The following is a 15,114-nucleotide window of genomic DNA, read 5'->3' as shown; positions in this document are numbered from 1 at the left end:
TTGGGCAGCGCGGTTGATTGACGGGTGGGAGGGCGGGGCGGGGCGTTGCTGGGCAACGCGCCGGGGGCGGAACCGGAGGTGGGAGAAACTGGGAGAAAATGGGACAAATTGGGACAAACTGGAGCCCAAATAAGACCCAATGGGGACAAACTGGGACCAAACTGGTCCGTACTGGGTCCGTTTCCCACTAAAAATTGGTGGGCAAAGGGGCGTGGCCTCGCTAAGCCCCACCCCCTCCAGGCCCCGCCCACATGAAGCAGCAGTGACGTCACGAGCAGCCACGCCTTTATTGGGGGAAGGGCGGGGAAGGCACTGGGACCAATTGGGATCAACTGGAAGGCACTGGGAGGGGACCCAGGCGTCCGGGAGGGGACCCAGGCGTGCGGGAGGGGGGGGGTGATCACGTGACTCCCGGACGCCTGGGTCCCCCCCAATAATTTGAAGCCTCAATGAGATTTCTGGGGTCCCCGAACTCCTGGGTCCCCCAGAACGCCTGGGTCCCTTCTTGGCGACATGGACCCAGGCGTCCGGGAGGGACCCAGGCGTCCGGGTGGGTATCATGTGACTCCCGGACGCCTGGGTCCCTTGCAATAACTCGAATCCTCAATGCCATTTCTGGCTTCCTGGGGCACTCCTGGGTCCCCCGAACTCCTGGGTCCCCCAGAACGCCTGGGTCCCTTCTTGGGAATGTGGACCCAGGCGTCCGGGAGGGACCCAGGCGTTCGGGAGGGACCCAGGTGTCCGGGTGGGTATCACGTGACTCCCGGACGCCTGGGTCCTTTGCAATAACTCGAATCCTCAATGCGACTTCTGTCTTCCTGGGGCACTCCTGGGTCCCCCGGACGCCTGGGTCCCCCAGAACGCCTGGGTCCCCTCCCCGGACGCCTGGGTCCCTTCTTGGCGACATGGACCCAGGCGTCCGGGAGGGACCCAGGCGTCCGGGTGGGTATCACGTGACTCCCGGACGCCTGGGTCCCTTGCAATAACTCGAATCCTCAATGCCATTTCTGGCTTCCTGGGGCACTCCTGGGTCCCCCGAACTCCTGGGTCCCTTCTTGGGGATGTGGACCCAGGCATTCGGGAGGGACCCAGGCGTTCGGGAGGGACCCAGGCGTCCGGGTGGGTATCACGTGACTCCCGGACGCCTGGGTCCTTTGCAATAACTCAAATCCTCGATGCGACTTCTGGCTTCCTGGGGCACTCCTGGGTCCCCCGGACGCCTGGGTCCCCCAGAACGCCTGGGTCCCCTCCCCGGACGCCTGGGTCCCTTCTTGGCGACATGGACCCAGGCGTCTGGGAGGGACCCAGGCGTCCGGGTGGGTATCACGTGACTCCCGGACGCCTGGGTCCCTTGCAATAACTCGAATCCTCAATGCCATTTCTGGCTTCCTGGGGCACTCCTGGGTCCCCCGGACGCCTGGGTCCCCCGGTGTGGGGGGAGGGGGTTCAGATGCGGCCGCATTGCCGCAGTTTGTCCACCAGGGCGGCGACGTCGTCCACGCGCTCCCCTCCCCCCCGCGCCGGCGGCTCCTGGAGCCCCAGCACCCGCAGGCGGGGGAGGGGCGGGGGCAGCCCCAGCGCCGCCCACTCCACCACCTCCAGGGGCTTCTTCTTGGCTTTCTGCGGAGGGACCCAGGCGTTCGGGAGGGACCCAGGAGTGCCCCAAGGGACCCAGGAGTTCAGGGGGGGACCCAGGAGTTCAGGGGGGGACCCAGGAGTTCAGGGGGGGACCCAGGAGTGCCCCAAGGACCCAGGAGGGATCCAAGGACCCAGGAGGGATCCAAGGGACCCAGGAGTGCCCCAGGGACCCAGGAGTGCCCCAAGGGACCCAGGAGTGCCCCAAGGACCCAGGAGGGATCCAAGGGACCCAGGAGTGCCCCAGGGACCCAGGAGTTCAGGAGGGAACCAGGGAGTGCACCAAGGGACCCAGGAGTGCCCCAAGGACCCAGGAGTGCCCCAAGGGACCCAGGAGTTTGGGAGGGACCCAGGAGTGCCCCAGGGACCCAGGAGTTCATGGGGGGACCCAGGAGTGCCCCAAGGGACCCAGGAGTTCGGGAAGGACCCAGGAGTTTGGGGAGGGACCCAGGAGTTCAGGGGGGGACCCAGGAGTGCCCCAGGGACCCAGGAGTGCCCCAAGGGACCTAGGAGTTCAGAGGGGGACCCAGGAGTGCCCCAAGGGACCCAGGAGTTCAGGGGGGGACCCAGGAGTGCCCCAAGGGACCCAGGCGTTCGGGAGGGGACCCAGGAGTGCCCCAAGGGACCCAGGCGTTCGGGAGGGGACCCAGGAGTGCCCCAGGGACCCAGGAGTGCCCCAAGGGACCCAGGAGTTCAGGGGGGGACCCAGGAGTGCCCCAAGGGACCCAGGCGTTCGAGAGGGGACCCAGGAGTGCCCCAGGGACCCAGGAGTGCCCCAAGGGACCCAGGAGTGCCCCAGGGACCCAGGCGTCCTGCTCACCATGATGTTGGGCAGCGTGGCGTAGCGCGGCTCGTTAAGCCGCAGGTCCGCGGTAACGAGCGCCGGCAGCCGCAGGCGCAGCGTCTCCAGCCCCCCGTCCACCTCCCGCTGCACCCGCACGGCCCCGGCCTCCAGCTCCACGCGCGACGCGAATGTGGCCTGGAACCGGTATGGAATGGGAGCCTCCCAGTATGGAATGGGAGCCTCCCAGTATGGAATGGGAGCTTCCCGGTATGGACTGGGAGCCTCCCGGGATGGAATGGGAGCCTCCCGGGATGGAATGGGGGCTCTCCCAGTACGGAATAGGAGCTTCCCAGTATGGAATGGAACCTTCCCAGTATGAATTGGGGTTTCCCAGTATGGAATGGGGGCTCTCCCAGTATGGAATGGGGGCTCTCCCAGTATGGAATGGGGGCTCTCCCAGTATGGAATGGAGTCCTCCCAGTAAAGCATTAAGGTCTTCCCAGTATGAATTGGGGTCTTCCCAGTATGGAATGGGGGCTCTCCCAGTATGGAATGGAGTCCTCACAGTAAAGCATTAGGGTCTTCCCAGTATGAATGCGGAATCTCCCAGTATGAATGCGGACTCTCCCAGTATGAACTGGACTCCCACATCAACCCCTACAGCAACGCGAGGGGGAATATATCCCACAACCCCCCACGTTAGAGGGGGGATATATCCCACAACCCCCCGCGGTAGAGGGGGGATACATCCCACAACCCCCCGCGGTAGAGGGGGGATACATCCCACAACCCCCCGCGGTAGAGGGGGGGATACATCCCACAACCCCCCGCGGTAGAGGGGGGATACATCCCACAACCCCCCGGGTTAGGGGTGGGTACATCCCACAACCCCCGCGTTAGGGGGTGGATACATCCCACAATCCCCCGCGTTAGGGGGTGGATACATCCCACAATCCCCCGCGTTAGGGGGTGGATACATCCCACAATCCCCCACGTTAGGGGGTGGATACATCCCACAACCCCCCGCGGCGGCGCCCACCTGCGGCCAGTCCAACATGGCGGCGAGGAGCTGCCCCGTCTGGTTACAATCGTCATCGATGGCCTGGAATAAAACACATATAGCGGACATATAGGGACTATAGAGACATATAGGGGCTATAGGGGACATGTAGGGGCTACACGGGATACCAGCACCCCCTACAGGGGACACAGGAACGACCCCGGGGCCTGTGAGGCCTATTGGGAACTACTGAGGCCTCTCTATGGTCCCTACGCGTCTCTATGGTTCCCTATGGGTCCCCATTGGTCTCTATGGTCTCTATGTGTCCCTATGGGGCCCTATGGTCTATAGGGGTCTATAGGGGTCTATAGGGGTCTATAGGGGTCTATAGGGGTCTATAGGGGTCTATAGGGGTCTATAGGGGTCTATAGGGGTCTATAGGGGTCTATACACTCACCTGCTTGCCCATTATGACCAGTTGGGGTTTCCCTCTATGGGGTCTCCATGGGTCTCTATATCTCTCTATAGATCTCTATGGGTCCCCACTGGTCTCTATGGGTCCCTATGGGTCTATAGAGGTCCATAGGTCCCCATGCACTCACCTGCTTGCCCAGTATGACCAGCTGGGGTTTCCCTCTATGGGGTCTCCATGGGTCTCTATATCTCTCTATAGATCTGTATGGGTCCCTAGGGGTCTATAGAGGTTTCTAGGGGTGTCTATGGGTTCCTGTGGGTCTATAGGGGTCTATGCACTCACCTGCTTGCCCATTATGACCAACTGGGGTTTCCCTCTATGGGGTCTCTATGGGTCTCTATATCTCTCTATAGATCTCTATGGGTCCCCACTGGTCTCTATGGGTCCCTATGGGTCTATAGAGGTCCATAGGTCCCCATGCACTCACCTGCTTGCCCAGTATGACCAGCTGGGGTTTCCCTCTATGGGGTCTCTATGGGTCTCTATATCTCTCTATAGATCTCTATGGGTCCCCACTGGTCTCTATGGGTTCCTGTGGGTCTATAGGGATCTATAGGGGTCTATACACTCACCTGCTTGCCCATTATGACCAGCTGGGGTTTCCCTCTATGGGGTCTCCATGGGTCTCTATATCTCTCTATAGATCTCTACGGGTCTCTATAGATCTCTATGGGTCTCTATAGATCTCTATGGGTCCCTATGGGTGTTTAGGGGTCTATAGGGGTCCATAGAGATCTATAGGGGTCTATACACTCACCTGCTTGCCCAGTATGACCAACTGGGGTTTCCCTCTATGGGGTCTCTATGGGTCTCTATATCTCTCTATAGATCTCTATGGGTCCCCACTGGTCTCTATGGGTCCCTAGGGGTCTACAGGGGTTCCTATGGGTCTATAGGGGTCTATAGGGGTCTACTCACTCACCTGCTTGCCCAGTATGACCAGTTGGGGCTTCTCTCTATGGGTCTCTATATCTCTCTACAGATCTCTATGGGTCCCCACTGGTCTCTATGGGTCCCTAGGGGTCTACAGGGGTTCCTATGGGTCTATAGGGGTCTATAGGGGTCTATGCACTCACCTGCTTGCCCAGTATGACCAGCTGGGGTTTCCCTCTATGGGGTCTCTATGGGTCTCTATATCTCTCTATAGATCTGTATGGGTCCCTAGGGGTCTATAGAGGTTTCTAGGGGTGTCTATGGGTTCCTATGGGTCTATAGGGGTCTATAGGGGTCTATGCACTCACCTGCTTGCCCATTATGACCAACTGGGGTTTCCCTCTATGGGGTCTCCATGGGTCTCTATATCTCTCTATAGATCTCTATGGGTCCCCACTGGTCTCTATGGGTCCCTATGGGTCTATAGAGGTCCATAGGTCCCCATGCACTCACCTGCTTGCCCAGTATGACCAGCTGGGGTTTCCCTCTATGGGGTCTCTATGGGTCTCTATATCTCTCTATAGATCTCTATGGGTCTCTATATCTCTCTATAGATCTCTATGGGTCCCTAGGGGTCTATAGAGGTTTCTAGGGGTGTCTATGGGTTCCTGTGGGTCTATAGGGGTCTATAGGGGTCTATGCACTCACCTGCTTGCCCATTATGACCAACTGGGGTTTCCCTCTATGGGGTCTCTATGGGTCTCTATATCTCTCTATAGATCTCTATGGGTCCCCACTGGTCTCTATGGGTCCCTATGGGTCTATAGAGGTCCATAGGTCCCCATGCACTCACCTGCTTGCCCAGTATGACCAGCTGGGGTTTCCCCTCTATGGGGTCTCTATGGGTCTCTATATCTCTCTATAGATCTCTATGGGTCCCTAGGGGTCTATAGAGGTTTCTAGGGGTGTCTATGGGTTCCTATGGGTCTATAGGGGTCTATAGGGGTCTATACACTCACCTGCTTGCCCATTATGACCAGCTGGGGTTTCCCTCTATGGGGTCTCCATGGGTCTCTATATCTCTCTATAGATCTCTACGGGTCTCTATAGATCTCTATGGGTCTCTATAGATCTCTATGGGTCCCTATGGGTGTTTAGGGGTCTATAGGGGTCCATAGAGATCTATAGGGGTCTATACACTCACCTGCTTGCCCAGTATGACCAACTGGGGTTTCCCTCTATGGGGTCTCTATGGGTCTCTATATCTCTCTATAGATCTCTATGGGTCCCCACTGGTCTCTATGGGTCCCTAGGGGTCTACAGGTGTTCCTATGGGTCTATAGGGGTCTATAGGGGTCTATGCACTCACCTGCTTGCCCAGTATGACCAGTTGGGGCTTCTCCCTGGCCACCACCCCCGCCAGCGCAGCCGCCACCTCGCGGGGCCCCGGCGGCCCCTCCCCCTCCTGCAGCTGCACCAGCACCGCCCGATCGGCCCCGAGCGCCAGCGCCGCCCGCAGCGTCTCCTGGACGGACACACGGACGCAGGACACGTCAGGGACACACGGACAGCTGACACGCAGCCCGGGGACCCGGGAGTGCCCCAGGGGACCCAGGAGTGCCCCAGGGGAACCAGGAGTGCCCCAGGAGTTCAGGGAGGGGACCTGGGAGTGCCCCAAGGGACCCAGGAGTTCAGGAGGGACCCAGGAGTGCCCCAGGGGACCCAGGCGTTCAGGAGGAACGCACGTGTGCCCCAAGGGACCCAGGAGTTCGGGAGGGACCCAGGAGTGCCCCAAGGGACCCCGGCGTTCAGGAGGGACCCAGGAGTGCCCCAAGGGACCCAGGCGTTCGGGAGGGACCCAGGAGTGCCCCAAGGGACCCCGGCGTTCGGGAGGGACCCAGGAGTGCCCCAAGGGACCCCGGCGTTCGGGAGGGACCCAGGTGTGCCCCAAAGGACCCAGGACATCAGGAGGGACCCAGGAGTGCCCCAAGGGACCCAGGAGTTAAGGAGGGACCCAGGAGTGCCCCAGGGGACCCAGGAGATCAGGAGGGACCCGGGAGATCAGGAGGGACCCAGGAGTGCCCCAGGGGACCCAGGACATCAGGAGGGACCCAGGCATCCGGGAGGGGACCCAGGAGTGCCCAAGGAGTTTGGGAGGAACCCAGGACATCAGGAGGAACCCAGGAGTGCCCCAAAGGACCCCGGAGTTCGGGAGGGAGCCAGGAGTGCCCCAGGGACCCAGGGGATCGGGAGGGACCCAGGAGTGCCCCAAAGGACCCAGGAGTGCCCCAAAGGACCCAGGACATCAGGAGGGACCCAGGAGTGCCCCAGGGGACCCAGGAGATCAGGAGGGACCCGGGAGATCAGGAGGGACCCGGGAGATCAGGAGGGACCCGGGAGATCAGGAGGGACCCGGGAGTGCCCCAGGGGACCCAGGAGTGCCCCAGGGGACCCAGGAGATCAGGAGGGACGCAGGACATCGGGAGGGACCCAGGAGTGCCCCAAAGGACCCAGGAGATCAGGAGGGACCCAGGAGTGCCCCAGGGGACCCAGGAGATCAGGAGGGACCCAGGAGTGCCCCAAAGGACCCAGGAGTGCCCCAAAGGACCCAGGAGTGCCCCAGGGAACCCAGGAGTTCAGGAGGGACCTAGGGGAACCAGGAGTTCGGGGAGGGACCCAGGAGTGCCCCAAAGGACCCAGCACATCAGGAGGGACCCAGGAGTTCAGGAGGGACCCAGGAGTTCAGGAGGGACCCAGGAGTGCCCTAAGGGACCCCGGCGTTCGGGAGGGACCCAGGAGTGCCCCAAGGGACCCAGGCGTTCGGGAGGGACCCAGGAGTGCCCCAAGGGACCCAGGAGTGCCCCAGGGGACCCCGGCGACCTGGCAGACGCTGGTGCCCACGCTGACGGCCAGGACCTGGGCGGCCGCCCCCCGCTCCCGCAGCCTCACGGCCTCTTCCAGCGCGATCTCGCAGAAGGGGTTGAGCGCGTGCTTCACGCCCTGGGTCTGCACCGCCGCCCCCCCCGGCGCCACCCGCACCTGTACGGGGGACCCAGGAGTGCCCCGGGGACTCAGGAGTGCCCCAGGGGACCCAGGAGTTCGGGAGGGACCCAGGAGTTCGGGAGGGGACCCAGGAGTTCGGGAGGGGACCCAGGAGTTCGGGAGGGGACCCAGGAGTTCGGGGAGGGGACCCAGGAGTTCGGGAGGGACCCAGGAGTTCGGGAGGGGACCCAGGAGTGCCCCAGGGGAACCAGGAGTTTGGGAGGGACCCAGGAGTCCGGGAGGGACCCAGGAGTCCGGGAGGGACCCAGGAGTTCGGGAGGGGACCCAGGAGTTCGGGAGGGGACCCAGGAGTTCGGGGAGGGGACCCAGGAGTTCGGGAGGGGACCCAGGAGTTCGGGAGGGGACCCAGGAGTGCCCCAAGGGATCCAGGAGTTTGGGAGGGACCCAGGAGTCCGGGAGGAACCCAGGAGTTCGGGAGGGGACCCAGGAGTTCGGGAGGGGACCCAGGAGTTCGGGAGGGGACCCAGGAGTTCGGGAGGGGACCCAGGAGTTCGGGAGGGGACCCAGGAGTGCCCCAAGGGATCCAGGAGTTCGGGAGGGACCCAGGAGTTCGGGAGGGACCCAGGAGTTCGGGAGGGACCCAGGAGTTCGGGAGGGACCCAGGAGTTCGGGAGGGACCCAGGAGTTCGGGAGGGACCCAGGAGTGCCCCAAGGGATCCAGGAGTTCGGGAGGGACCCAGGAGTCCGGGAGGAACCCAGGAGTTCGGGGAGGGGACCCAGGAGTTGGGGAGGGACCCAGGAGTTGGGGAGGGACCCAGGAGTTGGGGAGGGACCCAGGAGTTCGGGAGGGGACCCAGGAGTTGGGGAGGGGACCCAGGAGTTCGGGAGGGGACCCAGGAGTTCGGGAGGGGACCCAGGAGTTCGGGAGGGACCCAGGAGTTCGGGAGGGGACCCAGGAGTTCGGGAGGGGACCCAGGAGTGCCCCAGGGGAACCAGGAGTTTGGGAGGGACCCAGGAGTTCGGGAGGGACCCAGGAGTTCGGGAGGGGACCCAGGAGTTCGGGAGGGGACCCAGGAGTTCGGGAGGGGACCCAGGAGTTCGGGAGGGGACCCAGGAGTGCCCCAGGGGAACCAGGAGTTCGGGGAGGGGACCCAGGAGTTCGGGGAGGGGACCCAGGAGTTCGGGGAGGGGACCCAGGAGTTCGGGGAGGGGACCCAGGAGTTTGGGAGGGACCCAGGAGTTCGGGAGGGGACCCAGGAGTTCGGGAGGGGACCCAGGAGTGCCCCAAGGGATCCAGGAGTTTGGGAAGGACCCAGGAGTTCAGGAGGGGACCCAGGAGTTCGGGAGGGGACCCAGGAGTTTGGGAGGGACCCAGGAGTTCGGGAGGGATCCAGGAGTTCGGGAGGGGACCCAGGAGTTTGGGAGGGGACCCAGGAGTTTGGGAGGGGACCCAGGAGTCCGGGAGGGGACCCAGGAGTCCGGGAGGGACCCAGGAGTTCGGGGAGGGGACCCAGGAGTTCGGGAGGGACCCAGGAGTTCGGGAGGGGACCCAGGAGTGCCCCAGGGGAACCAGGAGTTTGGGAGGGACCCAGGAGTTCGGGAGGGACCCAGGAGTTCGGGAGGGACCCAGGAGTTCGGGAGGGGACCCAGGAGTTCGGGAGGGGACCCAGGAGTTCGGGAGGGGACCCAGGAGTTCGGGAGGGACCCAGGAGTTCGGGAGGGGACCCAGGAGTGCCCCAGGGGAACCAGGAGTTTGGGAGGGACCCAGGAGTTCGGGAGGGACCCAGGAGTGCCCCAAGGGACCCAGGAGTTCGGGAGGGACCCAGGAGTTCGGGAGGGACCCAGGAGTTCGGGAGGGACCCAGGAGTTCGGGAGGGGACCCAGGAGTTCGGGAGGGGACCCAGGAGTGCCCCAAGAGACAAAATAGTTGGAGGGGGGACCCAGGAGTTCGGGAGGGACCCAGGCGTTCGGGAGGGGACCCAGGAGTTCGGGAGGGGACCCAGGAGTGCCCCAAGAGACAAAATAGTTGGAGGGGGGACCCAGGAGTTCGGGAGGGACCCAGGAGTGCCCCAAGGTACCCAGGAGTTCGGGGGGACCCAGGAGTTCGGGGGGACCCAGGCGTCCGGCCGTACCTTGACCGCGAAGTCGATGACCCGCTTCACCCCGACCAGAACCTTCAGCGCCGCCATTGCTGCTCTGGCCACGCCCCCCGCGCAAACCACGCCCCCCCGGGCACGCAGGCCACGCCCCCTGGGCACTCAGGCCACGCCCCTCCGGAGCAGCGCAGCGCTCGGACGCCTGGGTCACTCCCCGAGTTCCTGGGTCCCCTATTTGGGTCCCGCCCCGAACTCCTGGGTCCCTCCCAAACGCCTGGGTCCTCCCCGAACTCCTGGGTCCCTATTTGGATGCCTCCCGAACTCCTGGGTCCCTATTTGGGTGCCCCCGAACTCCTGGGTCCCTATTTGGATGCCTCCCGAGCTCCTGGGTCCCTATTTGGATGCCTCCCGAACTCCTGGGTCCCTAATTTGGGTGCCCCCCGAACTCCTGGGTCCCCTCCTGAAAACTCCATACCAGGGACCTCCCGAACTCCTGGGTCCCTATTTGGGTGCCTCCCGAACTCCTGGGTCCCCTCCCGAACTCCTGGGTCCCTTTTCATATAAAACTCCAGTTTATTCCATTACATCCAATAAATAGGGGAGGGGGGGGCGTGGTTTGCCGATCACGTGCTTCAGCAGCACCCCCATCCGGGCCGCCGATTGGTTCATCCCGCCCGAGGGGGGGCGTGGTTTGCATACATCACACGTTTCAGCAGCGCCCGCCCCCCCCCCGAGCGCTGATTGGTGGGCCGGGGCGGCAGGTCGGGAATGGCGGGCGCTGATTGGCGGGCGCGGGTCACGTGCGGCAGCAGAGGCCGCAGCCGCGGTTGGCGCAGCAGCCGCAGCAGAAGGAGCAGACGGGGAAGTGGGAGCTGTGGCGGCGGGAGCGCTGTGGAAATGGGGAGAAACGGGGCGAAATGGGGCAAAATGGGGGCAGCCGGACGCCTGGGTCCCTCCCGGACGCCTGGGTCCCTCCAAAACCCACATATCAGGGGCCTCCCGAACTCCTGGGTCCCTCCCCGAGCAGCTGGGACCATTGGGGCACTCCTGGGTCCCTCCCGAACGCCTGGGACCACTGGGGCACTCCTGGGGCACTCCCGAACGCCTGGGTCCCTTCCGAACGCCTGGGTCCATTGGGGCACTCCTGGGTCCCTCCCGAACGCCTGGGTCCGTTGGGGCACTCCTGGGTCCCTCCCGAACGCTTCGGTCCTTTGGGGCACTCCCGGGTCCCTCCCGAACGCCTGGGTCCATTGGGGCACTCCTGGGTCCCTCCCGAACGCTTGGGTCCGTTGGGGCACTCCTGGGTCCCTCCCCGAGCAGCTGGGTCCATTGGGGCACTCCTGGGTCCCTCCCGAACGCCTGGGTCCCTTGGGGCACTCCTGGGTCCCTCCCGAACGCCTGGGTCCCTTGGGGCACTCCTGGGTCCCTCCCCACAACTCCTGGGTTCAGCCCCGAACTCCTGGGTCCCTTCCCGGACGCCTGGGTCCCCTCCAAAATCCCCATATCAGCATCGCCCCGAACTCCTGGGTCCCCCCCGAACGCCTGGGTCCCTCCCGAACGCCTGGGTCCCCTCCCCAGACTCACCTTCCCATCCCCCACCCGCTTTGGGGGTGACACTTGGAGCAGCGACACGAAGGGGGAGGGAACCTGTGGGGGGAGGGGAGACGAGTGAGACCCCCCCCGGACGCCTGGGTCCCTCCCGGACTCCTGGGTCCCCTCCCGAACTCCTGGGTCCCCTCCCGAACTCCTGGGTCCCCTCCCGAACTCCTGGGTCCCCTCCCGAACTCCTGGGTCCCCTCCCGAACGCCTGGGTCCCTCCCGGACTCCTGGGTCCCCTCCCGAACTCCTGGGTCCCTTCCCGAACTCCTGGGTCCCTCACCTGCCCATCCCCCATCCGGGCTGGGGGTCGCGGGTCCAACGATGAATCGGGGGGGAGGGAAACCTGGGGGGGGGAGGGGAAAGGGGGGTGATGCTCCCGGACGCCTGGGTCCCTTCCGCACTCCTGAGTTCCCACCCGAACTCCTGAGTCTCTTGGGGCACTCCTGGGTCCCTTGGGGCACTCCCGGGTCCCTCCCGAACTCCTGGGTCCCTTGGGGCACTCCTGGGTCCCTTGGGGCACTCCTGGGTCCCTTGGGGCACTCCCGGGTCCCTCCCGATCCCCTGGGTCCCCGGGGCACTCCTGGGTCCCTTGGGGCACTCCTGGGTCCACTCCCGAACTCCTGGGTCCCCAGGGCATTCCTGGGTCCACTCCCGAACTCCTGGGTCCCCGGGGCACTCCTGGGTCCACTCCCGAACTCCTGGGTCCCCAGGACATTCCTGGGTTCCCTCCCGAACTCCTGGGTCCCTTGGGGCACTCCTGGGTCCACTCCCGAACCCCTTGGTCCCTCCCGAACTCCTGGGTCCCTTGGGGCACTCCTGGGTCCACTCCCGAACCCCTGGATCCCTTGGGGCACTCCTGGGTCCACTCCCGAACCCCTGGATCCCTTGGGGCACTCCTGGGTCCACTCCCGAACCCCTGGATCCCTTGGGGCACTCCTGGGTCCACTCCCGAACCCCTGGGTCCCTCCCGAACCCCTGGGTCCCTTGGGGCACTCCTGGGTCCCTCCCGAACTCCTGGGTCCCTTGGGGCACTCCTGGGTCCACTCCCGAACCCCTTGGTCCCTCCCAAACTCCTGGGTCCCTTGGGGCACTCCTGGGTCCCTCCCGAACTCCTGGGTCCCTTGGGGCACTCCTGGGTCCCTCACCGCGTTCCCGCTCTCCACCAGCAGGAGGAGGAGGATGATGCTGAGCCCGATGACGTCACGGGAGTCATGTGGCACCCTCATCTCGCCTTTGGGGCTTTTCCCGCCACCTCGGGCCCCATTTAAACCCCCCGGAGCCCCTCCCCCCCCCGCCCCTCCCCCACCCCCTCCCCCACCCCCCCCAGGGGCCGTTTCCGGGATGTGACCCAAATTTGGGTGGAAAAACGCCAAGTTTGGGGCAGGTGATGGGGAAATGAGGGACCCAGGCGTTCGGGAAGGACCCAGGCGTTCGGGAGGGACCCAGGAGTTCGGGGATTCTCCCCGTTACCACCCACATAGGGGACCCAGGCGTCCGGGAGGGACCCAGGCATCCGGGGCCCCCTCATCCCCCACCCCCATAAGGGACCCAGGCGTCCGGGACCCCCCTCATCCCCCACCCCCATAAGGGACCCAGGCATCCGGGACCCCCTCATCCCCCACCCCCATAAGGGACCCAGGTGTCTGGGAGGGACCCAGGCATCCGGGGACCACCCCATCCCCCACTCCCATAATGGACCCAGGTGTCCGGGAGGGACCCAGGCGTCCGGGACTCCCCCATCTGCACCCCCAATAGGGGACCCAGGCGTCCGGGGACCACCCCAAATGCCCCTCCATAAGGGACCCAGGCGTCCGGGACCCCCCCATCCCCCACTCCCATAAGGGACCCAGGTGTCCAGGAGGGACCCAGGCGTCCGAGACCGCCCCATCCCCCACTCCCATAGGGGACCCAGGTGTCCGGGAGGGACCCAGGCGTCCGAGACCCCCCCCATCCCCCACTCCCATAGGGGACCCAGGCATCCGGGAGGGACCCAGGCGTCCGAGACCCCCCCATCCCCCACTCCCATAGGGGACCCAGGCGTCCGGGAGGGACCCAGGCGTCCGAGACCCCCCCATCCCCCACTCCCATAGGGGACCCAGGTGTCCGGGAGGGACCCAGGCGTCCGAGACCCCCCCATCCCCCACTCCCATAGGGGACCCAGGCGTCCGGGAGGGACCCAGGCGTCCGGGGGAGGGGGTCCCTCCCCCCTTGGCAAGGGGACCCAGGCGTCCGGGTGTCGCCGATGGTGTTTGTTGTCCCCTGGTCCCCTCCCCGAGGTCACCCCGGGGTCAGACCTGGAGGCGCCAGCGCGGGGACATTGGGACAGACAGAGGGACATGGGGACAGACATGGGGACATTGGGACAGACAGAGGGACATGGGGACAGACATGGGGACATTGGGACAGACAGAGGGACATGGGGACAGACATGGGGACATTGGGACAGACAGAGGGACGTGGGAACAATGGGACATTGGGGACATGGGGACAGCCAGAGGGACATGGGGACATTGGGGACATGGGGACAGACAGAGGGACATGGGGACATTGGGGACAGACAGGGGGACACAGGGATATGGGGACATTGGGACAGCCAGAGGGACATGGGGACATTGGGGACATGGGGACAGACGGGGACGTGGGGACAGACAGAGGGACATGGGGACAGACAGAGGGACATGGGGACATTGGGGACATGGGGACATTGGGGACATGGGGACAGACAGAGGGACATGGGGACACTGGGGACAGACAGGGGGACACAGGGATATGGGGACATGGGGACAGACAGAGGGACATGGGGACACTGGGGACAGACAGGGGGACACAGGGATATGGGGACATGGGGACAGACAGAGGGACATGGGGACACTGGGGACAGACAGGGGGACACAGGGATATGGGGACATGGGGGACATTGGGCAGACAGAGGGACATGGGGACATTGGGACAGACAGAGGGACATGGGGACATTGGGGACATGGGGACAGACAGAGGGACATGGGGACATTGGGGACAGACAGGGGGACACTGGAACAGACAGAGGGCCATCGGGATATTGGGGACAGACATGGGGACATTGGGGACATTGGGACAGACATGGGGACATTGGGGTGTTGGTGACAATTGCGACACGAGTGGCGACAGCCGGACGGGCCCGGCCCACGGGGGTCAGAGGTCACCCGGACGCCTGGGTCCCCCCCCTCCCCCCGCCCCGAACTCCTGGGTCCTTCCCGGATGCCTGGGTCCTTCCCAGCACACCTGGGTCCCCTCCCGAACTCCTGGGTCCTCCCCCTATAATCCCTTTCCCGAACTCCTGGGTCCCTGGGGCACTCCTGGGTCCCTTGGGGCACCCTTGGGTCCCCCCAAACTCCAGAACTCCTGGGTCCCTTGGGGCACTCCTGGGTCCCTGGGGCACTCCTGGGTCCCTTGGGGCACCCTTGGGTCCCCCCAAACTCCAGAACTCCTGGGTCCCTTGGGGCACTCCTGGGTCCCTGGGGCACTCCTGGGTCCCCCCCACAGATCCCTTTACTGAACTCCTGGGTCCCTGGGGCACTCCTGGGTCCCTGGGGCACTCCTGGGTCCCCCCCACAGATCCCTTTACTGAACTCCTGGGTCCCTGGGGAACTCCTGGGTCCCTGGGGCACTC

At 64.5% G+C, this 15,114-nt stretch overlaps 2 protein-coding genes across 2 annotated transcripts; both read right to left on the bottom strand.

The window, feature by feature from the left end:
• Positions 1-268: 268 nt before the first annotated feature.
• On the bottom strand, positions 269-10,050 carry ETFB (electron transfer flavoprotein subunit beta). Its single transcript, XM_065859694.2, has 6 exons — positions 9,903-10,050; positions 7,648-7,806; positions 6,137-6,292; positions 3,459-3,521; positions 2,456-2,614; positions 269-1,620 (listed from the first exon to the last, which is right to left on the bottom strand). The coding sequence occupies exons 1-6, from the start codon at positions 9,957-9,959 to the stop codon at positions 1,447-1,449; spliced, it is 768 nt and encodes a 255-aa protein (XP_065715766.1). The 5' UTR covers positions 9,960-10,050; the 3' UTR covers positions 269-1,446.
• Positions 10,051-10,419: 369 nt separating this feature from the next.
• HAMP (hepcidin antimicrobial peptide) lies at positions 10,420-12,719 on the bottom strand. The gene is made up of 4 exons (XM_065859742.2): positions 12,611-12,719; positions 11,746-11,808; positions 11,451-11,513; positions 10,420-10,755 (listed from the first exon to the last, which is right to left on the bottom strand). Exons 1-4 carry the CDS (start codon positions 12,689-12,691, stop codon positions 10,663-10,665), a joined length of 300 nt encoding a protein of 99 aa, XP_065715814.1. The 5' UTR covers positions 12,692-12,719; the 3' UTR covers positions 10,420-10,662.
• Between the last annotated feature and the right edge of the window lie 2,395 nt (positions 12,720-15,114).

This window comes from Patagioenas fasciata, chromosome 31, assembly GCF_037038585.1.
Source record: "Patagioenas fasciata isolate bPatFas1 chromosome 31, bPatFas1.hap1, whole genome shotgun sequence".
In the NCBI taxonomy this organism is placed as follows: domain Eukaryota; kingdom Metazoa; phylum Chordata; class Aves; order Columbiformes; family Columbidae; genus Patagioenas; species Patagioenas fasciata.
The sequence above is the reverse complement of the archived record's forward strand: the minus strand, read 5'-3'. Positions and strand labels throughout refer to the sequence as shown.